The 26,300-nt window shown below is 48.5% G+C and overlaps 1 protein-coding gene across 8 annotated transcripts in view; it reads left to right on the top strand.

The window, feature by feature from the left end:
* Positions 1 to 25,710, top strand: part of CRTC3 (CREB regulated transcription coactivator 3) — a 97,498-nt gene extending 71,788 nt beyond the window's left edge. For 3 of the 8 annotated variants that reach the window (XM_025271742.3, XM_025271744.3, XM_025271745.3), the window contains 9 exons: positions 1,481 to 1,516; positions 3,330 to 3,415; positions 5,549 to 5,598; positions 10,665 to 10,882; positions 14,361 to 14,659; positions 19,475 to 19,675; positions 19,764 to 19,844; positions 21,658 to 21,760; positions 22,213 to 25,710. In XM_025271742.3, coding sequence (XP_025127527.1) covers positions 1,481 to 1,516; positions 3,330 to 3,415; positions 5,549 to 5,598; positions 10,665 to 10,882; positions 14,361 to 14,659; positions 19,475 to 19,675; positions 19,764 to 19,844; positions 21,658 to 21,760; positions 22,213 to 22,421 — 1,283 coding nt within the window. In that variant the 3' untranslated portion in view covers positions 22,422 to 25,710. The other 5 variants (XM_025271743.3, XM_025271746.3, XM_025271747.2 and 2 more) reach the window with 4 other exon arrangements.
* Positions 25,711 to 26,300: the final 590 nt, after the last annotated feature.

Consider the following 26,300-nt stretch of genomic DNA (forward strand, 5'->3'; position numbering starts at 1 on the left):
GCTTTTCCGTGTATGGGAAGGTGCAAGAGTCTGGGCTCACTGAAATCCTTCCTTTCGTATGCATCTCAGCTGTCCGGGGCCAGTATCCTGTGTTTTCACATCCCGAATTTCCTCAGGGCTCACCGTGGGGAGTGGCTGTAGTCTGCTGGCTGGTAGATGGAGGTGTTTTTCCCTCCTGAGTTCCCTGGTGGCTGCACTCGCTGGAGACTGTGACAGCCTTGTTTACTGATATGGCAGGAAACATTCCATTTCTCACATATTTTGGTTATATATTAACTTGGTGCTAACACATCGGTTATTGCCACCATCATCCTTCTAGTTACCGAAACTCTGAACCAGGAGTTAATTGTCTTTAATTACTCTCATTCCCACACCCCTCACACCCATTGAGTCGCCAAGTCCTGTTCATTCCACGCCTGCTGTGTATCTCAAACCTGCCGCCTCTTTTCTGTCCTCGCTACCAATAAATACCCCGACTTACTTCCTTCTCGCCTGGACTGTTATGGAAGTTTTTCACTTGGTCTTCCTGCCTTCAGACTTTCTCCTTTCAATCTACCTCACATTCCGCTGCAAGAACAATCTCTCCAAAACAGAGGGGATACACGTATGTGCATAGACTTCCCAGCTGGCTCAGTGGTAAAGAACCCACACGCCAGTGCAGGAGCTGCAGGAGACGTGGGTTCAATCCCTGGATTGGGAAGCTCCCCTGGAGGAGGAAATGGCAACCCACTCCAGCATTCTTGCCTGGGAAATCCCATGGACAGGGGATTCTGGTGGGCTACAGTCCATGGGGTCACAAAGAATCGGACCCAACTGAGCGACTAGCACCCTGTGCCTTTTTACTTCACTCTCTAAATTACTTCTTTCTTTTCTTTGTGATTTGGTTAGAGGTTCTCAGACTTTGTAAACTGTTATTCTTTCAGGACAGAGGCAGTAAAAGATTTTAAAGATGGAGATAATTTTAAAGAAAAGTAGATAGGCGCCAACTTTAGACTTCAGTTCAGTTCAGTCACTCAGTCGTGTCTGACTCTTTGTGACCCCATGAATCGCAGCACGCCAGGCCTCCCTGTCCATCACCAACTCCCGGAGTTCACTCAGACTCACGTCCATCGAGTCGATGATGCCATCCAGCCATGTCATCCTCTGTCATCCCCTTTTCCTCCTGCCCCCAATCCTTCCCAGCATCAGAGTCTTTTCCAATGAGTCAACTCTTCGCATGAGGTGGCCAAAGTACTGGAGTTTCAGCTTTAGCATCATTCCTTCCAAAGAACACCCAGGACTGATCTCCTTTAGAATGGACTGGTTGGAAGTTAGTTCTATTTTAAGTTTAGTATAAATGCTGATGCCCTCTGAGTGAACATCACTATACCAAAATTGCCTTGGAATTTTCAAAATTCTATTTGAATCAGAAAGATTTACTAATTCATGAATAAATAAAGGTGAAAGCACCGCATAATAGTGTTTTTTTCTTTCCCACTAGGTTTCTGTGATGGTGAGAATGACGTGCATGGGGAAGGTAATGAACTGATTTCACCTACCTGAGCTGAGTGCGATGCTGACTGCCGTGTACATAACCTCCTCTTAACATCTGATCTAGTTAATACTCAAGTTTTCTGGACTTCCCAAAAATGCTGACAAGTGCTGACTGGTTTACTTTTCTGAGATGCTCTATAAAATTAAGGCCAGCCCTGATCAAAGCCATGAGAAGGGAAATGTGTGGTTAGACTACAAAGGCTCCTTGTCCTCTGGTCCCCATGGTCCCACAGTCACAAGGCTGTACAGGGGAGCAAACGTTGTGATCACATGAGAATAGTGATTAGACACTTAAGCCATTGGTTGTTCCAATATCCTTCCTTCCTCAGCTGTCTTTCTCAGCCTGTTTAGAAAGTTTTGTGAGCCAGTAATCGACAGATATAAATAATGTGAGGAAAATGCAAAGTGATTGCAAAATGAAATTGCAAACCTTACAGAAGATAGTGAGTTTCATAAAGCTGATTAATGTTGGGGATCTACTAAATGACTCTGGAAGCCATCGACAGATGAAGGCCTGACACAGCTCATTTATTCATTCCGTACCAGGCACTGTTTTCTTTCCCCTAAAATTTTATAATCTGAAATTTAATTTTCATAATCTGAAAGTGAACAACTAAATTAGGTTTATACACCGCAGGGGTCAGGACTTACAGGGACTGTGATAAATGGGGCGCTTCCTGTGCCAGAGGTGCACATCTCTTTCATCATCTTATGTACTCCTTTCTGGGAAGGCCATTTCAGGCCAGGAGTAAAATCATGAAAAGTTGGAACAGCAATAAATATCTAATCCACTAGGACAGAAATAAAGCGATGGCTGTGAGGTTGTTTGCATTCCCCCAGTGAGTTCTTTGAAGAATTACAGCCAGTCTTGGGTATGAAGTGACAAAAAGCAATGAACTTCTCCAAGGAAACAATCCCCTTTACAGTGCTGGAGTCCATTCCATCCATATTCTTGCGACCAGACTCTCATGAGGAGTAGCCTTAAGTCATCTCACGCAGCCCTTGCAACTTTTCCTATCATCTGATGTTATCTTTCAGGGGCTTCCCTGGTGACTCAGATGGTAAAGAATCTACCTGAAATGCAGGAGACCTGGGTTAGATCCCTGGGGCAGGAAGATCCCCTGGAGAAGGAGATTTCCTCATCTGGGTTCTTGACTCCTCTTTCTGCCCCACACCCAGCCCAGGACTGGGCATCTTCACTGCCACCTTGTCTTCCATGGAATATTCCTCTTCTCTCTCTGTTACCTTCCTCATTCCCTCTCTCCTGGGTTTTTGTGGGTCCCTCCTCATCCCTTTTCTTCCATCCTCTCCTCGCCAGGTTTGCAAGGCCATCCCTGACCTGACCTTGACCTTCCCACCCTTCTCCTTTATATACTCAGTGGCTGTCCATCACTTCCACTGTCTCTCAGCCTTCGTTCATATTGCTCTCTCTCTGGGGATGGCCATTTCCTGTGTCCCTAAAAGGCTGGCCTCAGTGCTGAGCCCTAGAGACTGGGCTCTTCCTGGTCCACCCAGAGCAGCACTGAGCCCTTCGACCTTTGGGGCCTTCCCCGATCCTCCTTCCAGACATGGGTATCTACATGCCACCCTTTCCCATGTGTAGGGTATGAGATCCTCAGGGGCTGAATTCACATCTCACCCATGCATCCTCCACAGTAACACTCAAAACACCATCTGTAGTAGACAGTCAATATGTGTTAACTCAGCCGTTTTCACAGAGGTCATTTTTTGGGCCAGAGCTGGGGGTGCGGCGGGGGGCCTTCTAACACGGCGACTGTGCTTCCTCTCCCCTTCAGTGGTGTCTTTCCCCGGCCCGCTGCGGGAAGAGAACCTGCTGAACGTCCCCAAGCCACTCCCGAAGCAGCTGTGGGAGACCAAGGAGGTGGGTGGACAGCTGTGCTCGTTGTCACTGTATGTTTGCCCTTCAGAGATCAGCGTCAAGTCCCAGAGAGGATTTGGGGGGAAAAAGTAGAGCAGAAGTCTGGCGACAGAGATAGAAGAATATACTAGGGGATGATGGTTCAAATAAAACAAGCATAATTGTATCGATGGATTAGCACAACCATCTCTTAACTTTCTAGTTCTCATGTGAATTCCCTCTTTCAGAAAGACTGGTTGGTCCCTCCTGTCTCTTTCATATTATAGGAAGTGCTGAAACCCAGTTACAAGTCAGAGGCAGATGTTTCTGTTTTGTAGGCAACACCAGCTGCCAGTCACTAGCTTCTGTCCATAATGGCTGGTTCACCAGATAACTCCTTAATTTAGTGAAACCCATTTGACCCGAGTCACCTGGAGGTCAGAAAGAAGTCCTCTGTTTAACAGTTTCTAAGAGCCTTTGAGTACTTGCCCCTGTCTCCACCGTGACTCCCTCTCTGTTAAGCCACCTGCTGTAGAAGAGAGAGGTGTCCCGTGGTACCCAAGTCAGGCTTTCTTCCATACGGAATCTGCCACCTCTGAAAGAAAACAACGCATCCACCCAGCCCTGAGCCAAAGGAAACCAAATGAACTTTCTGGACAACCTAATATATATATATGCTAAAAAATAATAATAATAAAAGAATGAACCTATTGACTCAACTCTTCTCCCAGAAACGAGCAATGGAGAACTGCAGGTCCGAAAGAGCTCAGTGGGATGAGGGGCACTCCCTGGCGGTTCAGTGCTGCGGTTGTTCGTGTTGTCTCGTGCTTAACCACTGCTGCCTGGGCAGGCTTCCTGTGGGCCAGTTTCTTCTGCCAGGTCCACCAAAGTCGTCATTAGCATTAGGGTGGGCTGGAAAGGTCTTTTGTAAAAGCAAGATGTTTTGACATTCTGTCTTTTTGGGGGAAAGAGATGTAAAAATTCACATACTTAGACACAGGAGATGCCCACTGTCCTTTTCCACAGGAGGTGCCAGTGGTTTTGGAGGCCTTTGTCAGAGGACAGCTGTCTTCCCCACAGAGGGGTCAGTGGCAGCCAGTCTCCTCTGAGCACCAGGGAAGAAGTACTCTCTATAGAAAGAGGTGTTCATCTCTATTAGTTCTTTTTTTTCTCTGCTGTGCCGCATGGCTTGCAGGATCTTAGTTCCCTGACCAGGGATTGAACTCAGGACCAAGGCAATGAAAGCGCTGAGTCCTAAGTGTTGGACTGCCAGGGAATTCCCCTTATCTCCCTTAGCTGTTACAGATTTACAGTTCTCCATAAATCACTTCAGTGAGAAGCGATTTTTTTCCTTAAGCATGTATTAGGTTGACCAAAAAGTTCGTTTGGTTTCCTGTAACAACTTAGGAAAAAAACCCAAACAAGCTTTTTATCCAACCCAGTGTGTATTGAGCACCTGTTGCCAGACATTGAGGTGCAGGGATGGGACAATAAATAAAATGAAAATACCCTCCAGGGGCATCCCTGGTGGTCCAGTGGCTGAGACTCCCCGCTCCCAGTGCAGGGCACCCCTGACTTCCCTCCCTGGTCAGGGAACTGGGTCCTACGTGCCGCAACTAAGAGTCCACGTGCTACAACTAAAAGGTCCCCCGTGCCACAGCTAGGATTGAGGAACCCGGGAGCTACAACTAAGACCCAGCGCTGCCAAATGAAGTGAATTTTAAAAGGCAAGGAAGAAAAAAAAGAAATCCCTCCAACTTAGATTTTAGTTGAAATATTTCTTTTCTTCAGATGTTAATTTCCTCTTTCTTCACTCTAGCTTATGTCTCTTTTCTCCTGTTCCTCCGAGGCTCGTTAGAAAATGAATGTTTATTTAAAAGCTCTATGGGAAGCATATTGGCCTTTTATAAGCAAATAATTCATTTAGAAGAGAATCATCTAGAAGCATCAAATTAAGAAAATTTATTAGTATCTTGCCTCCCTTATGCCTGGAAAAGTCTAGTCAAAACTTAAACGGCTGCTTTGTGAGGATGCTGTTTCTATATGCTGGCTCTCCACTTGACTGACTGGAGCCCCAGGATACCTGCAATGACAGTTTTTAAAAACTTGAATCTGGCTTTACAGTGAGTAAGCCCGGCTTCCTATGTCTCTCCCCAGATCCAGTCCCTGTCTGGGCGCCCTCGGTCCTGTGATGTGGGAGGTGGCAGGTGAGAGAAGTTTTTTCAGTTCTTGTTTCAGGGCCGTCCTGAGGGTTTTACCAAAAGGAATGTCTCGCTGCTTCATCAGAGAACACTGAGAAATTTCACTCATTACATATGAGTTGAAAGTCAACTGAATTTTCACAAAAACAACAGCTCTCTTTTGGTATGCTCATATTTCATTTGTTGAAAGTAATTATATGACATAACTGCAAAAGTAAAACTGCCATAAATATGTTTGAGAATGACATCACCGACTCTGGGCAAACAAACAACCCCACTGGAGGAAGCCAGGGCCTGCAGGTGTTGAGGGAGCCCGCCAGCCTCGCGCCTTTGGAATCCGTGGGCCCCTGGCAATTTGGTGAGCCAGAAGTTACCCAAGAGAGTTTGTACAAATATACCGAATGCCACAAAACCATGAACCTCAAAGGGATAGATTTTGTGTTATGTACATTTTATTTTTACCACATTTTTTTAAACTAATGGAAGATGATTAAATAGGAAAACTTGTGATATTAAAAGGAGTTTCTGTGGAACAGCTAATTAATGTATTTAGAAGTATACAGCTTCACTCCCTGAAAAATGTGAGAGACAGCTTTCAAAAAAAAATATGTGTAGTACTAAAAGATTAAAACGTTCCTGAGGAGATGGGACCAAGAAAGAACGTGGAGACAACAGAGGTGATGAAGCCCACACACTGACAAACCCGTGAAGGTGCACTCACCGAGTGACATGGGGAGGGCCCTCTCTCGGGGTCTTCGCAGAGAGGACTGAGCCCTGGGGTGCATGGTGGGGTCCTGAGAGCACGGGGGGCAGGGAGGGGGCCCAGTGACCCTCAGGGCTGCCCCCCAGGCTTGGAACAAAAACCTTGAAACAGCAGCTCTTTCCAAAGCCAAACCATGTGGTTTGAAAGCTGGCCTCTTGCATGATCTAGCTGAGTGCAGGTGCGCTTTCTAGATGGTCTGACAGTCTGCAGAGGAACTCACGCTATAGTACCTCAGGCCATCCTTCTTTCTCACCTCCCCTGTAAAGCCTTCGCTGTTGTCTAACAGCACTGAGTTCAGGGCCCACCCTCCTGAGCAATGGCAGCGCAGGCATTCTTTTCAGCTAGTTAAATATAAACCCATGCAGTGAACAGCCCACTGAGCTGAGATCAGGGTTGACCTCTTGAGAAAGTCAGAATGCCGTCTAGGAGGCCCACTGGGTGAGACCATCACACCTAGGGGTATAGGTCATCCCCACAGCTAGGGCTGAAGATTCTTCTCAAGAATTCATTTTGGCTCAATCTTCAGGCAGATGGGTGATCGAGGCCCCACAGGCCTAAATTACAGAAGGGGCTGTGTACTTTCAACTCCTCATCCCTGCCCCCGAGAGCTTTGAAACCAGGGTTCCTTAGGTGACAAAACTTGCTTTCCTGCTCTTACACTAGGTGTAGGATTCTGTCCCGTGACTCCTATTCATCTGGTGTTTATTGACCCCCTACTCCTAGGCACTGAAGCAGAGCAGTGAACGAAACAGAACAGGTCCCTGCTCTCAACGAGCTGAGGCTCCTGTGGAGCAAAGTAGGCGAAAACAATCAAGCCAATGAATACATGTCATGTGTTGGTAAACCCAGTGAGGAAAAAGAAAGCCAAGTAAGGAGAAAGGCCACAGATGTCTGCAGGAGCCTCTCTCATACGATGAACTGTGACCAGAGTCCAGGATGCAGTGCAGGGAAGGGCAGAGGGAACAGCAGGCACGTGCCTGCAGAGCATGGAGGCAGGTGCAGACCGACGCGGAGTCAGGTTGGACTCGTCGGAGAGTTCTGAACCAGGGAGTACATCATCTGCCTTATAGCGGATCCAGGAGGTGGTTCTAGCAGCTGTATTTGGAAAGTTACAGTGTATATTCCTCTCAAGCAGAGGGAAGGTACTTTGAATGTCAGTGACAACCTGGGTTGTGTTTGTCATGGTTACCTTCTCCATCCCTGCTCTGTGCTACCAGATGCTGTTTCTGCCTTTGCCTTGCCTCCCTTCCTCTGAGCACCCAGTCAGAGAGCCCGTTGCCCTCATAGCGAGCAGCTCTGCATTTTCAAGTTTATTTCCTACTCCTTGGCCCTAACACTGCAACCAGCTGTCTGGAAGACAAAGTATCCCATTCAGCTTTTCTACAGTCTAAATCATCCTCCTTCCTCACCCCAGAAGGACCCCTTTCCTACTTCCCCTTCTCTCTTCAAGCCTCCACAGTGATCCCAGTCCTACTTCACCAAGAAAAGAGAAGCGGCAGGAATGAACGCCCAGCTTCCCTCCCGCCCCTCACTCCATGCCTCCCAGCCCCACGTGCCATCCTTCCTGGTTTCTAGTCCCAGGGACCCATCTGTTCACGCCCGATAGCTTTACCCATGTCCTTGGCCCTTCCAGAAGACTCTCCTGCTTATCCTTCCCGCTTCTGTGTTTTCTACCTTTCCCTGTCTACTAGGTCTTCTCTCTGCATTAATCACACTTAAGGATTCTGCACCAAAAAGTACTATCTGACCTTGCGTTCCCTTCTAGTTCCTTCCTTCTCACTTCCAGACTTCTCAGCCACACTTTCTGAAAGGCTCCCTTACTGCTTGTCTGTTCCTCGGCCCACAGTGGCCTGGCTCCCTCCCACACTGTTCTGACAGAACGTTCCTCGAGAGACATCCCATGACATGTCCTCCCGTGTTACCGAAGCTCGGCATCTACAGCAGAAGTCTTCCTCTTACCCACACCACCTACCCTGTCCCCAGTCTACTCATGTGCTTCCCTGTTCCCGTCCTGGTGGGGGTGGTTCCACCCGTCCCTGTGCCAGAAAATCAGGAGTCGCCCTTGAGCACTTCCTTAAACACCTCCAGAATTTCTCCCTATCTCTCCGCCTCCACGCTCTCATTATGTCTTGTTGACTGCTCAGCGGCAGCATAACTCACCTCTTTGCCTCCAGGCCCCGCTTCTTACACCCTCCCGCAAGTCTGGCCTAAGGATGAGTGTGTCTTTCCTGCGCTCTCCACCTTCCCCTGGCTTCTTGTCATGAGTTTAAGCCTCATGTACTTTCTGCCTCCTCCTCCAGGCCCATCTCCTGTCACATCCCCCCCTCCTAAACTTGACCTTCCTGTGGCGGCCAAGTTCCTAGTGCCCACAGTGTAGTCACATGGCTCTCTGCTTCGCCCGTGCTGGGAACTCCGCCTGCAATGATCTTTCCGTTTGGAGCATCTGAATTCTTGAGCCTTCCAACTCAGCTCTGACATCTTTCAGGAATCTCCCCTCCCCCAACCCGCTGGTCATTCCCTCCAGGCCTTGTACCATCAGGCTCTGTCACTGCAGAACTGAATCGGATTATACTGCAAGTTATTTTGTTTATGGTTGCTTCCCCTGCTTTGTCCAAGTCTCTTGAGGCCCTGATGCCAGTGGGCTGCACGCTGTGTGTGCTGTGCTGAGTCAGGGGTCCTCAGTTGCGTTCACCATCTTCCTCTCATCCTGGCTGAGGGCACCTCTTCCAGCCACTCTCCTCCTCTTCACCCCCTCCATTCTTTTCCTACATCAGACGTGGACCGCACAGTCGCTTCTAACCGGTTCTCCCCGTAAGGAACCCTCCACACCACAACTACAGGGGCCTCTCTAAACTGTGGTTCTCCATTTCACACCTGGGCTCCCTGTCTCCTGCCATCACTGATCCACACTCTCCAGAACAGCCTCTCATCACGCCCTTGTTTCCTCCCTCGCCCGCTCATCTGCCCCCACTCCCGCACTCTGCCCGGCGCCCTGGCCATGCCATGCTGCCTGCTGTTCCATGAGCACGGGGTCACACGCTTCGCCAGACCCTCCCTCCCCAACCATCCCCACAACCATGACTCCTGCTTCTGTGTTCCCAGTGACACTTGTGTCAGTCCTGGGCCAGCAAGCTTCCTGCCATACTGCAATCGCTTGCCTTACCTGTCTGTCTCCAGCCTGTCTGTGAACTCGAAGAGCAGTGCCCCTCCGGCCATGGGCTTAGCGGCCCTTCCCCGGGCCCACACTTCAGAGGGCTCCACTCCCATGGCGTAAGGAGTCCAAGGGGCTAAGGGGATGCGGGGAGCGGCCAGACCTGGGTCCCCAGGCTGGGAAAGACAGAGGCCTGGTCTGCGGTGCATGACAGGGCTGGGGAGGTAAGCAGTGGACTGCGGTCTGGGGCTGCCTCTCTGCATGTTCCAGCACAGAGCTCCAAGGAGTGGGAGAATTCTAAACTTGAATCTGGCCTTCCAGGCTATTATAAAGGTACAATCTGTCAAGACGGAAACATAGAAGATAATTCATTTAAAGATTTATTGATTTGAGTTATAACTTTAAAAAATTTAAACAGTTGGCCTGCGGGGCCCCCAACTGTACTCCTGCTCACACTGCACACGCTCTGCTCATTCATCATCCTCCCAGCAGCCCTCGGCCTGGTGCCTGGGCTCAGAGCAGCCGCGCCACCGATCCTGACAAAGGAACAGTCACATCTCTTTCTCACTTGAAAGTTTATGGAAACTGTTAATGGAAAAAGTATACTTTGGAAGGTATCTGGCTGATACAGGAGATCCTTTTTTTTGAGGCGGGGGGAAATGAAAGATAATTTAGAAATGTAACCAAAAGAATTGAATAAATGCAGAGCAGCGTCTCATATCTTACACAGTGCTTGGCAATTTTCAAAGTACTTTTGCATCAATAATCTAACCTTCTGTACAGTGAAGTAAACCAGCTATATGTGTATCCCCTCCCTCCTGGACGTCCTTGTACAGCAGAGAGTAACGCAACATTGTAAACCAGTTGCACTCCAAAAAAAAAAAAAAAATGCTGACAAAGGAAAACAGTAAAAGCACACACACGCAACTAATCTTGTCTTAGAATAGATTCCTGCAGCGCGGGCATAGATGACATCCTTAGTCTAGCATTACAGGTGAGCAGATCACACTCTCAGAACGAGGAAGAGGCAGTCTCCACGAGGACTTGGATCTTTGGTACCCACAGCTTTTATTGAACAAGGAAAGGTATCATACACATCCTATTCCCCAGCAGCCAAATGCATTTTAGAAAGTAATACTTAACCTTTCTTTTTTTCAGCACTTTCCCACACAATGGTCAAAACATGGGCCTCTCCCCCTTCCTGGGAACCCTGAACACTGGGGGGTCGTTGCCAGATCTAACCAACCTTCACTACTCGGCACCACTGCCAGCCTCCCTGGACACCGGTGACCACCTCTTTGGGAGTATGAGTGTGGGGAACAGCGTGGGCAACCTTCCCGCTGCCATGACTCACCTCGGCATCAGAGGTTCTTCTGGTAAGTGGTCCCCGCTCCATCGGGACCATGCCTGTGTCCCTTGGTGGCTCAGCCATTGGTGGTCCCTGGCCGGCTGGCATGTTAGTAAATCGTAGAGTGAGAATGACTGTGTCTGAGTTAGAGATAATAACCCACTGGGCTTCCCAGGTGGCCCTGGTGGTAAAGAATCCACATGCCAATACAGGAGATGCAAGAGAAGTGAGTTCAATCTCTGGGTTGGGAAAATCCCCTGGAGTAGGGAATGGCAACCCACTCCAGTATTCTTGCCTGGAAAGTACCATGGATAGAGGATCCTGGTGGTCTACAGTCCATGGAGTCACAAAGAGTCGGACACAACTGAGTGACTGAGCACACATGCACACCACCCACTAGCTCATGTACCTCTCGACTCTGCTGACGTTTCACTTAGGTGGTTCTCTTTCTGCTGAGTTTGATGAGCTCTGGGGCAGCTCAGTGAAGCCTCATTCTTTTTTGTTGTTCTGTTTTCTTTTGGGTGGGGAGGGGGCAGAGTTGACCGCACCTCACAGCATATGGGATCTTAGCCCCCTGCATTAGGAGCATGGAGTCTTAACCACTGGACTACCAGGAAAGCCCAAACCCTCATTCTTCATTGTCTTCTCCAGCTCACGTGCCCCAGGGACTTGGAGAATAAGATTTGAGAGTCAAGAAATAAGTGTCCATTCTATTCTGTGTTAGCTGTGGTCCTTTATCAAGATATGATGATATTTAATAATTGCAGATATCTCTCTAGTTTCCTCCAACTTCCCAGTGGATTGCAAAAGAGAATATTTTGAATTTTAGAAAACTGTGGGTACAAGGAAAATATCTATCCTTAATAGTTATGTAGATTAAGTATAAATCTGCTATAGTTCAAAACTACTGGATTAAATTTTCAGAAGTGCTTAAAGGTGCTTTAGCTTTACTAAAAAGCTACTCATGAGGTGACTTGGCTGTTACCATAGGACTTTGAGTCCCTGCCACTCAGACCACATGTTGAAACATGACTGCATTTGCTTGAACCCTGACAGACACTCTTGTCAGTGTCTGGGGCAAGTAGTATAGCCTCCGGCCACAAGGGTCCCAAGAATGGTGGCATAGCCTTGTCTCCTTTAGAAAGATCCCCAGCAATGGTCTGTCAGTGGGGAAAGTGCTTGCTCTTTCCGCTCTGAGTTCAACAAGATTTGTCTATGCAGATCTGAACTCACCACTCAAACGAGGGTGGGCCGCTTCATCATGGTCCCCTGGAAGACCATGATGAAGCGGCCCACCCTCATTTGAGTGGTGAGTTCAGATCTGCATAGATTGATTACAGTGATGCTGCCATTATGCTATTAATATATAATTATAGGTTTGAAGAATTGACTTCAGAGACCACCTCTATTTTGGGGTCTCTGGGAATCTTTGGGGTCTCTAGGGTCTTTGAGTTATCCTGCTGCTTTACTTATGTGACCTTGGTGACGTCTCTGAGCAAGGCCATCTGAGGTCACATGAGTCCAGCAGCATTGGCGCTTAGCCCCCTGGGTCTTGGGGAAGCTGGCGTTCTCCAGTACAGCCTTGGATGCTGCTTCAGCTGAAAATCCTGTATTTAATTGCTGGCTGTTATTTTCCTCAAACAAGCATTGTATTATCGAGGATATGTCACAACCAGTGCTTAAGTTTTTAGAGTTTCTATGCACTCCTTAAAAATGCATGGTATGAAAGATTGCACATATATTTTTTAAGATGTGTGTGCTTTCTTTCTGAATGACTGAGTTTTTAAAAAATGTCTAAATTCATATCTTTAGCTCTAATTTTCATTCTTATTTGAGCCAGCCACATCTCTGACTTTTCCATGGTGAGTTAGGTAGGGGGATAACTACTTAGAGTTTTGTCAGAGACATCTTTCCTACCTTTTCAAAATCAATTGTGTGTGTGTGTGTGTGTGTGTGTGCTCAATCATGTCCGACTCTTTGCTACGCTATGGACTGTAGCCCATCAGGCTCCTCTCTCCATGGAATTCTCCAGGCAAGAATACTGGAGTGAGTTGCCATGCCCTCCTCCAGGGGACCTTCCCCACCCAGGTATTGAACCTGAGTTCTGCATTGCAGGCAGATTCTTTACCATCTGAGCCACCAGGGAAGTCCTCAGAATCACTTGCTGGCTAAAAATCCTTTGTCGTTTATGCATTCCATAATTTTCATCTAATACTTAACTTTTTATCGATGTGGAACAACACAGACTTCTGCTCGCCCCAGCTGTGGGCACAAGAAGGTGGGCTGGGCTCTGAAACACAGGGGTCGCCCACGGAGATGCGCTGCAGGGCCAGCATCCATTCATGGAATGAAGGCACTCTGCCAGGCCCTGGGCCAGGTGCCAAAGAGCCAGCAGGGCAGAGAACAGGCTCCCTGGCCTCCTGGAACTTGTGTCCTTGCAGCGTGTGTTATGGAAATGCCTTTCCCAAACTCTCTTGCTCTGGCTAAAATTCACTCCCCTCCCCTTAAAACAAAGCACCAACAAGGGTGTCCTTTTCCCCACACTGGAGGAGACAGTGATGAACCGCTTTTCAGGAGCCAGAAAAACAAAGAGAAAGGAAGCCCTGGTAGAGGGTCCCTTCCTGTGACTTGGTGCTGGGCTCAAGGTGTTTAAAGAGCCCCCCGAGGCAGCCTGCCCCCAACATCGAGAGCCATGACACCCAGTGAAGGCAACCGAGGGTCCTGGCTGGTTGCCAGGGACGAGGCACTGGGGGCCCTGAACATAATGGGTTGTCCGGCCTTGGGATCTGTTCTTGGACTGGAGCGGAGGGACTGAACATTCGCCTCTGCTGCCGCCTGCACCAGTTCTTGCTCTCCCAGGAGTGGTTTACATGATCTAATTCTCGAGAAAAATCTGTTCTCATCCTTTTTTAAGAAGCTTTTTATTTTGTACTGGGGTAGAGCCGATTAACAATGTTGTGTGATGGTTTCAGATGAACAGCAAGGATACTCAGCCATACATATACATGTATCCACTCTCCCCCAAACTCCCCTCCCATCAAGGCCACCACGTAACACTGAGCAGGGTTCCCCGTGCTGTACAGTAGGTCCTTGTTGAAACCATTCACATCAGAATGGCGTCGTCCCTCTTAGTCTGAGTGCCTCTTCTCCTTGCCCTTGATACCACTTTTTTTCCCTTTGGCTTAAACAGCAAACATTTATTCCTCATAGTTCCAGAAGTTTGGCAATCCAAGATTAATGTGTCTGTGCAGAGCCCACTTCCTGGTTCATAGGTTCCTATATATATATGTATTTTTTAGTCAGACTATAAGTGCTTTACAGCATTCTGTTCGTTTCTGCTGTACAACCTTGGTACCTTTTCCAGCAGGAGAGTTGCCCGGAGCTCCTTCTCACACAAAAGTATCATCAAGTACAAATAGGAAATTGAGTTTTTTCTTTACTGTTTGGGAAACAGAAGATTTGGTCAGTAACTATGAGGTGCACGTTGCAAATGTTCTGTCTTCCAGGTCTCCAGAGTTCTCGGAGCAACCCCTCCATCCAGGCCACGCTCAACAAGACAGTTCTCTCCTCCTCCCTGAACAGCCGCCCAGAGGCCTCCGCTCCCAGCGCCTCTGCCCTCCACCCCTCACTCCGCCTCTTCTCGCTCAGCAACCCATCCCTTTCCACCACCAGCCTGAGCGGCCCACCCCGGCGCCGGCAGCCACCCGTCAGCCCCCTCACGCTGTCCCCCGGCCCTGAAGCACATCAAGGTTTCAGCCGGCAGCTCTCTTCAACCAGCCCCTTGCATCCGTATCCTGCCTCACAGGTAAAAAGCAAGCGAACTAACAGTGAAACAGACTGAAGCAGATGGGAACTGAACTAGGTCCTCACTCTGAGCGCGGTTCACGAGGCCTCGGATGCAGTCAGTTCTCACTTCTGTGCGAAATCAAATCATTCCTAATGCACTAATGGTTTTCTAAGAGCAGAGCCGTTGTATCTATTTGTCGTTGTTTAGTCACTCAGTCGTGTCCGACTCTTCTCTGATACCATGGACTGTAGCCCCCCAGGCTCCTCTGTCCGTGGGATTCTCCAGGCAAGGATACTGCAGTGGGTTGCCATTTCCTACTCCAGAGGATCTTCCTGACCAACCGATCAAACCCATATCTCCTGCACTGGCAGGTGGATTCTTTACCTCTGAGCCACCAGGGAGGCTCATGTGTTGATTACTCTTAAGCAGACACTGAACAGTTTGCGGTACTCTCAGGAAGTTGGAATTGGAGGAAAGGATCAGGTGTGCAGGGTGAAACCCAGTTATGTCTGAAATACAAGGGAAGCCAGGTTGGGGTTTTAAGTTTGGTGTGGAAAATCATTAATTGACTCTCTGAGCACCGTAAGCCACAGAGAAAGCCGAGGAAGACATTAAAATACCCTCCTGAAGCTTCCATATTGAATTAGACCTCTTCCCTAATTACACTGACAGATTTAAGAACAGTCTTTCTCTTGTTGATTAAATACTTAGGTACAATAGGATCATATGTCTATAAAAGGACCCGGATGAGTCTGTTTAGAAAGAGGCACACTTTGAAGTCAGAAGCCTGTTACAGAAATTTAGGGTGGAAATGTCATCTTTTTGACTTGTTGACTTTGTTTCTATTCTAAGTTTTCAGGGTGGTTTTTCACAGTCTTCAGTGAACATGTTTTTAACCTGTTGGTCACTCCCTAGATATATTATAACATCCCTTACTCACCACTTTACTATAAGTGAGTAATGATTTAGCAAGAAGAAGTTGACAGAACACAACAGAGATTAGCAGATCCAGTTATTAGTCACTCTTTACCAATTATTAGCCATGGGATCTTTATTATATGAGTAATCCCTTTCGGGAGACGCTAAGAGTATTTCATAATTGTTTTTTAATGGTTCTTTCATGTTATTGGATTGCCTTTAATTTATTTTGCAAGATTATTTTATAGAGGCTTCTCTGGTGGTTCAGTGGTAAAGAATCTGCCTGCAGTGCAGAAGAACCGCCTGCAATGCAGGAGACAACACTTCGATCCCTGGGTCAGGAAGATTCCCTGGAGAAGGATAGCAACTCACTCCAGTGTTCTTGCCTAGAGAATCCCATGCACAGAGGAGCCTGAAGGGCTACAGTCCATGGGATCGCAAAGAGTCGGACACGACTTAGCGACTAAACCACCACCACAAGCTTATTTTACAGGATATAAAAAATAACACCATCTAGCTACATTTTAAGGAGACCGTAGAGATAAACAGCACTCTTTTTCACATATTTTCATTTCTGTCTGCTAAATATTTAAAAATTTTAAAAAATCAATGTTATTTGTGCACATAATTTAAAAGATCAAATAGTCCTAAAGGGCCTGTTATGAAATAACAGTTGTCTTCCCCGCCCCCGCCAGCCATATTTCTCACTGCCTGGAGGTGGCTCCTCCCGGCCACTTTAGCTGCTCTCTGGTGTAACAGTGTTATTTCATGCTGGGTGTGTTCTAGGTTTTTAGACAGCCTCCTGTGGAAGCCTAGGGTTTAGCTCTCTTTCAACCCTCCCAGGCCCCTCCCTCCCCCCTTCCCACGTGTTTTTCCTACTCATTCGCCCCATCTCCACAGTGTGGTTTATTACACTTAGTTTTGAATAGAACAGTACCCAGTGGTTAGTGTTTCCATGCTTGTATGTAACCAGAGTTGAACCCTATAGCTTAGTATGAAACAACAAAAGGAGGATCTTTTTCTCCTGGGGGTTAATAAATGTCTTGTGTTTTCCTCACTGTGGTTTTCTCTGTATGTCTTGCTCTGTATTTGTATTCAATCTCAAACTCTCAGCATTGGGTAGATCTCCTTCTGATATATTAAACACGAGCCCTCCGGTAGCTTTCCTAGAAAGAGTATATGCGGCGTGGCTTGACTTCAGTGTGTCCTCATTCTCCCCACCGTTTAACTAATAATTGGCTAAGTGTAGAATTCAAATGTGAAATAATTTTCTCTTGAGGTTTTGAAGGTATTAATCTGTCAGCTTTTAGTTTCTAGAGTTGCTACTGAGAAATCCAGTGCCATTCTGATTCCTGAAGTGAATGAAGTAAAAGTGTTAGCTGTGTCTGACTCTATGACCCCATGGACTGTATAGCCTGCCAGGCTCCTCTGTCCATGGGGTTCTCCAGGCAAGAATACTGGAGTGGGTTGCCATACCCTCCTCCAGGGGATCTTCCTAAGCCAGGGATTGAACCCACATCTCTTATGTCTCCTGAATTGGCAGGCGGGTTCTTTACCATCTGAGCCACCAGGGTACCCCCTCTGATTCTTAATACTTTGAATTAAATCTCCATTTTTTTCCTTGCGAGGTATGCAGGATCTTGTTTTTTCCCCCCTTAGTGTTCTAAAACTTCAAAATAACATGGCCTGATATGAGTCTGACTATCTGGTTGGTTTCTTCAATCTGGAAACTCACCTCTTTCGTTTCTGAGAAATTTTCCTGAATTATTTCTTTGACAGTTTCTTCCGTTCAGTTTTCTCTGTTCTCTCTTGAATGTACGAATGTTAGCCATCCTGTACTTTCCCTCAAGCATCCTTATTTTTTTTTTCTTTCTTTTCTCTGTCTTTTTCCTCTGCTTTCTGGAAGAGTTCTTTAACATTATCTTCTGCCCTTCTGTTGAGGTTTTCGTTTCTGCTGTCATCCTTTTAAATTGCCAAGACATGTTTTGTTCTTGTTCTCTGAATGTTCCTCTTTTCATAGCATCATATTTATTCCATGGATGCCATAACATCTTTGATGTCGCTGAGGTTTTTAGTGATAATTTTTGTTCCAGTTTCTTTTTATTTTCTTTGAATAGATATTTTCCAAATTGCATAGAAGCAGCGAACATGATATAATGAATCCTCCTATGCCCGTCATCCAGCCTCAACAGTCATCAACATTTTTTTTTAAAGAAGTAGCTGTCTTTAGCTGTGCCAGGCCTTCGTTGTGGGAACCCGGGCCCCCCGCATTGGGAGTGCCTTAGCCACTGGACCACCAGGGAAGTCCTCGACATTTTCATAATCTTGTTTTATCCACATCCCCTCTCTTAAAAAATGTGTATAAAGGTGCATATTATAAATAAGTATATATTTCTAAAAGATAAGGATTTTTTAATCACCCTAAATATTATATTGATAATTCTTTTTCATGACAGCTTCTTCCTACATAAATTTTCCCAGGTTTGTTTTCTCAGTTTGTCTGCTTGGGTCTCTGACTTGCATCCAGACACATTCCTCATGATCTGGTGACCCTTGGCATCCTGCTCATATTTAGCAACAGGACACAGACTCATGCACACAAACTGCCTGGAAGCTCAGTGTAGGTGGGTGGGCCTGTTGAGTACAGTCTTCCGTGGAGACAGATCCAGCGCAGCCCTTGCCCTGGGGATCTTCTGGTATTGTAAGTTGGATTGTCTCCCAGGCTGGTCAGATCCCCAAAGAATGCTCTCCCTATCTTGCGCCTGGCCTGTGCCTAGACCCAGCACTGTGGGAACTGAGCTGGGAAAGAGGCGGAAGCTCAAGGGGCCACAGTGAGCTTTTTTTTTTTTTTGGTTTTCTCAGAAGCCTTGCATTCTCAGCAGTGCCTCACCTTCTAGGGTCTGGTGCACCCAGTCCAGAGACCCCAGGGCCATACTCCCTCCAGAGTGCCGCCCTCAGCCTCCCTCCAGGCATGGGCTCTGGAGCCCACTGCTGCCTGCCAGCCTCTCCAGATTTAGCTTCGTCTTCTCCCGCTGCTGTCCCCTCCTCCCCCCGACCCCCACCCGTGGGGACTCTGCGATGGAACCAGACCGCCTCCCTGCTGCCAGCCCTGCATTTGGTTCCCTCAGGTCTGCTCAGCCAGCTACTGCGTGTCCATCTGCTTTTCATTTTCCAAACTTTGTTGCCATTTTCTTCCTTTTCATTGTCTTCATCCTCGTGTGTTTTATCTTCATTTTAGCATTATTTACGATGGTTTTCATTTTGTTTATTAATGTTTATTGTTGTTTAACGTTGTTTTAGGGCTTCAGTGGGGTTTAGGGAGACAGCAGAGCTAAGTGCTTTTTTTTCAGTCTTCTATTTTTAACCAGAAGTTATGGCTGTTAAAAAAAAACAAACCAAACAAACATGATTTTCACTGAGAAAACTGAGACAAAACTGGTTAAATTGGCTGCATTTTGCTTTGTTTGTTTTTGAAGACAATAGAAATTGTCACTGAATGGAAAATGCTTTGTGCGGAAGTGACATTTGAAGTATACTTTGCAGGAACAGAAGTAGGTTTCTCAGAGCACAGTGTAGACTGCCAGGGCGAGGAGAATATCAGGATTTTTCCTCACTTTGACATTTCCTAATTGTAAAGGGGGGTTTCCCTGGTAGCTCAGCAGTTAAAGAACCTGCCTGCCAAGCAGGAGACTCAGGTTCAATCCCTGACTCAGGAAGATCCCCTGGAGAGGGAGATGGCAACCCACTCCAGTATTCTTGCCTGGGAAATCCCATGGACAGAGAAGCCTGGTGGGCTACAGTCCATGGGGGTCACAAAGAGTCTGACACAACTTAACAACTAAACAACGACAGCATCCACGGAGGACTGACCACTAGCAACTCAGAAGCTGAGCAGTTAGTGGCTTTGTTTTTCAGATGGTGTCCTCGGATCGAAGCCCGCTGTCCTTCCTGCCCACAGAAGCTCAAGCCCAAGTGTCCCCGCCACCCCCTTACCCCGCAGCCCACGACCTGCCCCAGCCTCTGCTGCAGCAGCCCCATGCCCAGGAGCCGCCTGCCCAGCAGCCCCAGGCGGCCTCATCGCTGTCCCAGTCGGACTTCCCACTCCTCACAGCCCAGGTGAGACCCACCCGGAGCCCCAGGCATGAGGGGACACTCATGCCACCCCGAGTTCCAAGCTAAATGGTTCCTTCCTTGTTCCCTGAAGGGCTCATCTTTGACCAGCTTCTTCCCAGATGTAAGCTTTGACCAGCAGTCCATGAGGCCAGGTCCAGCCTTTACCCAGCAGGTGAGTGATCGCCTGGGCCTGCCTCGTCCCCAGAGCAGGAACTGTCACCGTCAGGCTGCTCTGCACGGGAAACCCACACCCAGCAGGCTCGGTCGGTACCTCACTTCTCCGACCTCGATGCACTCAGTGGCTGGGGAGCCTGGCATTGCCCTGAGCCCTAGCTGCTGGTGCCGGCTGCCTTAGTTCATTGTCAGGCGTCAGCGGAGGACCTTTTGGAACACGTGGTGGAAGACTTGTAATGACATTCTAGCCATAGAATTGTAGACACGCTCATGCTGGAAGGAACCTAGCAGTCCATGGGTCTATCATGTTGAGGCGTCAAGGAGCAGGCAAAGGCTTTGCCTCGGCCCAAGTTGCCATGTGTGGCCTCCTGGGAGCCCATCCTGGCCAGGCAGGGGTCCTTCCTGAAGGTTCTTTCATGGAGCCATTTTCTTTTGCTTTTTAGTTTCTCCCTAATAACATAGACTCCCTAATACCTTCCCTGGTGGCTCAGAGGTTAAAGCGTCTGCCACCAATGCAGGAGACCTGGGTTCAATCCCTGGGTTGGGAAGATCCCCTGGAGAAGGAAATGGTAACCCACTCCAGTATTCTTGCCTGGAGAATCCCATGGACAGAGAAGCCTGGTAGGCTACAGTCCACAGGGTCACAAAGAGTCGGACACGACTGAGCAACTTCACTTACTTAATAACACAGACAATCTTTTATATCCCTAGATTTTATTTTGTTGTTTAATCACTAGGTCATGTCCAACTCTTTGCAACCCCATGGACTGCAGCACGCTAGCCTTCCCTATTCTTTACTATCTCCCGGAGTTTACGCAAACTCATGTCTATCAAGTAGGTGATCCCATCCAACCATCTCATCCTCTGTCACCCCGTTCTCCTTTTGCCTGAATCTCTCCCAGCATCAGGGTCTTTTCCAATGAGTTGGCTCTTCGCATGAGGTGGCCAAAGTATCGGAGCTTTGGCTTCAGCATCAGTCCTTCCAGTTAATATTCAGGGTTGATTTCCTTTAAGATTTTATAGTATTCAATAATTATGGTTTGGGCTCCAGGATATATTATGGAGAGAAGGAAGAGCACTTTCCAGAACTTAACAAAAACAGTAGAACAAATAAAGACAGATGTTTTCCGTGTAGGCCATGGGAAGTGGTGAGAACCAAAAGTCTCTGCCGCCTGATTTTCTAGAGAAGCCATGTGAGTCTAGGTGAGTCAGTGTCTTTCTGAAAAGTGATGGAAACTCCTACTTTTGAAAGATTTTTTAATGATTTAAAAATTAACTTCAGGAGCGGCACCTAAAATAGGCCCCAGTTCTGACTCGTCCTCATCAAGGATTTTTGCAGAGAGAGGCTTGCTTGCATTCCTCCCTCTGAGTGAGAGATTGAGAGGGGGCTACTGTCTCGTTTCTTTAGAAAGCAAAGAGGAAAAGAGCCCATCACTTCCTTGGTTGTAGACAGAGCCTTTGAAGGGTTCCCACCAATGGTAGTTTCCAGAAGCCTCAGTGTGCTGAGGAGGGAGGTGGCTGTGACCGGTGGGCCCGCAGAAACCACAGCCAGTGGCGTTATCCAGGGTGGCGTAGAGCGCCAGGCAGTGTGCGAACAGGGACACAGCACCCACAGCGTGGCCCTCGGGCCCCTCCTCCACTGCAGCAACCCCACCCCCGCCGCTACCCAAGCAGAATGTTCTGTGTGGGCTGTCACAGCAGAGAAGGGGTACGACAGCTCACACGGCTGGTTTTGCTTGGGGGGCACACAGCACGGTCCTTCCCAGGGAAGCAGAGACCGTCCCTCACACAGTGACCTCTGGTGCCTCCAGGTGCCCCTGGTGCAACAAGGTCCCCAAGAACCACAGGACTCCTTTCATTTGAGACCAAACCTGTATTCCAACTGTGGGAATTTCCCAAACACCGTCCTGACAGGTGAGTGCGGCCACCTCCCAGCTGCTTCTTTCATGTCACTATGTTTCTCCAGATACTGCTGTAAGACAGTTTAAACAACATGACATTATGTAAAGCCAAAAAATGAAAGCCCTGCAGCCCAGCTTTACCTTGTTGAGATGTGAGAGTCCAGCCCCAGAGACTGCGAGGCAGTGGGGAAGGGCCTGGTGACCCAAGCCTTCTTCCGACCTGCTTAGTTTCCAGTGGCTGACCACTATTCAGAGGGAGGAAACCTGCAGAACTGGGACGTGTGGAACTGACTGCAAAGAACACAGATTCCAGAACAGGACTGTGGGCCTGGGAGTGGTTAGGACATGGGTGATGACTGTCCTGGTGGGTGAGATGGCAGGGGGTTGTCACCAGTCGTGTCCTGAGTGACCTGACCCCCACGCCTTCTAATCCGCACTGTTCTCCCCTCTTGCTGCTCTTTCCAGAAGACTCGAGCACCAGCCTGTTCAAAGACCTCAGCAGTGCACTGGGAGGCATGTCTGAGGTCAACCTAAGCATGGACACTCCGTTCCCACTGGAGGAAGAGCTCCAGATCGAACCGCTGAGCCTGGATGGACTCAACATGTTAAGTGATTCCAGCATGGGCCTCCTTGACCCCTCTGTAGAGGAGACATTTCGAGCTGACCGACTGTGAGGTGATCAGAATGGGACAGGAGGACTTATTTCTGAAACAGCTAAAACAGAAGGGAATAGAACCAGCTCCACCCCTGGGCGTTAGTTATCTCGGGCTTCTGACCTGGAAGGAACCCAATTCCTCGGCTCCCAGCTCTCAGATGAGGTCCCATCTCAGTCGCCGTGGCCTTCTCTCAACCACAGAGCTGGGCACCACCCCTCAGGCCCGCAGCACAGTCCGTGTGGCTGCAAGCCTGCTGCTTTGGCACTTCTGATGACTCAGTCATCACCACACCCGTGACATCTTTTATTGACCATCTAGCCGGTCGATGAGTGAAAGAAAATGTGTGCCAAGAGGCCTCAGTAGCCGTGTATAATGCTCAGAACCACTGATCTCAGTCAACACTGAAGAAAGGACCCAGAGGTGGGGGGGCAGTCAGGGGCTGTGGGCCTCTGGGAGCCGACTCCCCTCCAGCAACGGTACCAAGCCCCACAAGGCCTGCCGTGGTTCCGCTGTCTCACTTCGGCACCCCAGGCAGCCATGGGATGTCCAGGGCAGCACGAAGGGCCAGGACTCCCTGAGAGGGCTCCATTCGAACACGAAGAAGGATTTCTGCCGCACGTCCAAGAACAGACTTGAGTTGGGCAAACAATTCTAATTGGTTTTCTCCCGGTTTGTAATCTCTTCTCTGCTGCTGCAGTACCCCTTTTCCTCTGGATGAGAGGAAAAGGAAGACTATTTTATTTTATTCTGTCACTGAAAAAAAAAAAAAAAAATCAAAATCCCCTGGTAATGGATGAGCCTGAAGAGAACGGGGCTTCTACTCAGTGGCTGCGGAAGACAGAGGGGGGGCTGTGTGTAGGTATCTTATAGGGACACGATGTCCTCTAGACAAGCTGCAAACCATCTAGGCCTCCCTGTCTACAGACTGGCCAGGAGGAGCAGCTGGGGGTCTGGACCAGCACCACCCCCCAACCCAGCAATTGTGCAGCAGCAGAGGGAAGCTGGTTCTCTGTGGAAAGGGGGTGTTCCTGTCACCCTACTAGACCGTAAGCTCCTTGAGGGCAGAGACTGTGCCTTACCCATCACCAAACCCCTAGCACCCAACAAGTGCCTGGCACTGAACAGGTGCCGCCGACCCGTGCGTTGAATGCACACACGCGTGAATGAGCAGATGAATGCATGAATGAATGAATCTGCCTTGCTAGGAGGCAGTCTAATCTTTCACTGACCCTCTTCCTCACCAAAGCTGCTCAGAGCTTCAGCTTTTCTAACGCTTGTGCCTGTGGTTAAGTGAAGCATACACTTTAAGATGCTTTTAACACTAGGTGACTAAGTCCACGCTTAGGCCACATGCCCTGTCCTCCTCAAGGCTACAGATGGGGGTGGACACTGTCCTGTGAGTGCACCTAGGGTGGCTCAGCAAGCTGGGGCCTCCCCCATATTGGGACTTGGGGGTCCCGGCCATCACAAACATCTTCCCTCTCAGACCCGTGTTTTGCTCTCAATTGCATTAAGAGATTCACCCTCTGAGGCTGAAGAAATAGTGTATAGTAAAACAAAGGCCTAATTTACAGAACCATCATTAGGCATCAGTACTTTAGCACAAAATGGTATTACTGTATTTCACCAGCACCTGCCTCCTCTGATTCAGTCTATGCCAGCCCCTGACCAGAAACCCCAATGGGTGGGCTTAAAAGCCATCAGGGGAGGAGTCTGGGCAAAGGGGCCTCATGTGGGCCTGGGAAGACAGCATAGAGTGGACAGACACACTGAAGGAGGGATAAAGATGCTAGAGCCAGATAGACAGCCTCTTCCCAGGGGACACCAGGCACGTTGCTGAAGGGTCCACCTAAAGAAGCAAGGTGGCACCATGTGGGTCTGAACCTGACACGTGTCCCTGGTGGCAGGAGGGGTCTGTCACAGGGTCCTGGGCTATTGACCTCTCCAGACCTTCTCCTATTTCCTTCTGTCTTCAGGGGGCTCCCCTCCCTCCAGTCTTTCAAGTAACCCCAGTTGGTACACTGATCCATCTCCACTGTGGAACCCAGGTCTTGGTCTTCCCGCATCACATTCGCTCTGAACACCCCAGCTCTTGAATTAGAAAGACCAGAGCCCTCCCTGCCTGAGCTCTGGCTCAGGAAGGGGCCATGGGCCTCCCCTTCAAAGCCTTAGTCCCAGTTAGACTTCAGATCGCAGTGACTTTTTGTGAAAGAAAATGGCCTTTCATTGTACACAGCACCCCAGCGTGCTGAAAGAGCCAGATGCTGCCTGCCTCTCATGTGTCGGAGACCCCCTGAGATCTGAACTAGCCTTTCAGACAAGGGGAAGTGCTGATGTCCTGAGAGGGTTTTTTTGTTTTTTTTTTTTAATGGAGATTCTAGGATAGTCTGCTGTCTACACAGTGCCTTACCCATGGTGATCACTGGTGTCAGGGTCCCAACTCTCTCTGTCTGCACAGCAGCCCAGCCATACAGCCAGAGACCCCGAGACCTGCAGGACCAAGTGTGCTCCCCCTGGGCATTCACCAAGGACTTGTGGAAATGGAAGGCTCCTGGGAAAAGTGACTTGTTTGGGGGGAAGGTAACGATGACAGTAAAGTTTAGCACTGAATCCAGTTTGTCCTTAGGTCCGTCCATCCCCTCTCTTCCTGTGAAAAGGTTTTGGACATTATACAACCCGCCTTGCTTACCCAGTGTCAAGGACACCCATGGACAGGGGTCACCCTGACCTCCTCACCGCTGCCTTTGGTCCTCAGCATCTGAAATGGCTGCAGACTTCAGAGTAAACTATTTTTCAATATTTAGTTTTTCACAAGAAATCGATGGTTGTACTACTCTCATTTACTAGCAGTTAAACAGCATAGAACTAAAAACCTATCTGTGTTTCTGTTTTTTCCCCCTTCTATACGGTTGTGGTTTTTAGGACAGAAGGTGTCAGGAGAACCTTGGTTATGTCTCGATCAACATGAATTCTCCACTGTCCTGTCTCATTTCTCCTAAGTCTACTGTATATTACCTGAGCTGAAATGTATATCCCAGTCCATTTGTATAGTTGAAGACACTTCCTACTCTGACCCTCGTCGTCTCTTCTGATTCACGCACGGACGGTCTGGTCCCAAGCGTGTTTCTTCCACTGCTTTGTGATGGAAACATCACAGCAAAACTAATCAGACTTCCCACCAGTATCCTAGTCCACATGCCCCTCGTCAAACAATATTTAAAGATTGGAAATTTGTATAAAGTAGCTTCCAAGTTTTATAATGCATCGTTTTACATCTTTCGTAATTAAAAGCAGCACAATAAGGTTGTATGTGCGTCTGGTGTCTTCCTTGGCCTCTGGTGAGATAAACCGGTGGCGAGCCCTTCTCACTCAGTACAGCCTGAAGTCAGAGATTTCTGGTCCATGGCTGAGCAGAGCCTGCACTGGCCGACTTCTCTTAATATGTGCTGTGGCGCCCAGTCCTGAGAGAAGTCCAGAAGGAAATAGCGAAGTAGGGGCACATGTGTACCCAGGACAGAGGCATCGTTGTAGGGGCTCAGCATTCCGCTCCCTCTTCTGAGTTCAAGCCACTGATGTTCCTCCCCCAGCCTCTCTGCTGCAGGTACTGGTCTTTAGCTCTTTCAATACTAAAGGAAATCAACCCTGAACATTCATTGGAAGAGCGGATGCCGAAGCTGAAACTCCAATACTTTGGCCACCTGATGCGAAGAGCCGACTCGTTGGAAAAGACCCTGATGTTGGGAAAGATTGAGGGGAAGGGGAGAAAGGGGTGACAGAGGATGAGATGGTTGGATGGCATCACCAGCTCGATGGACAAGAGTTTGAGCAAGCTCCGGGAGATGGTGAAGGACAGGAAAGGCTGGCGTGCTGCAGTCCATGGGGTTGCGAAAAGTCGGA

This window comes from Bubalus bubalis, chromosome 20 (genome assembly GCF_019923935.1).
Source record: "Bubalus bubalis isolate 160015118507 breed Murrah chromosome 20, NDDB_SH_1, whole genome shotgun sequence".
Lineage (NCBI taxonomy): Eukaryota > Metazoa > Chordata > Mammalia > Artiodactyla > Bovidae > Bubalus > Bubalus bubalis.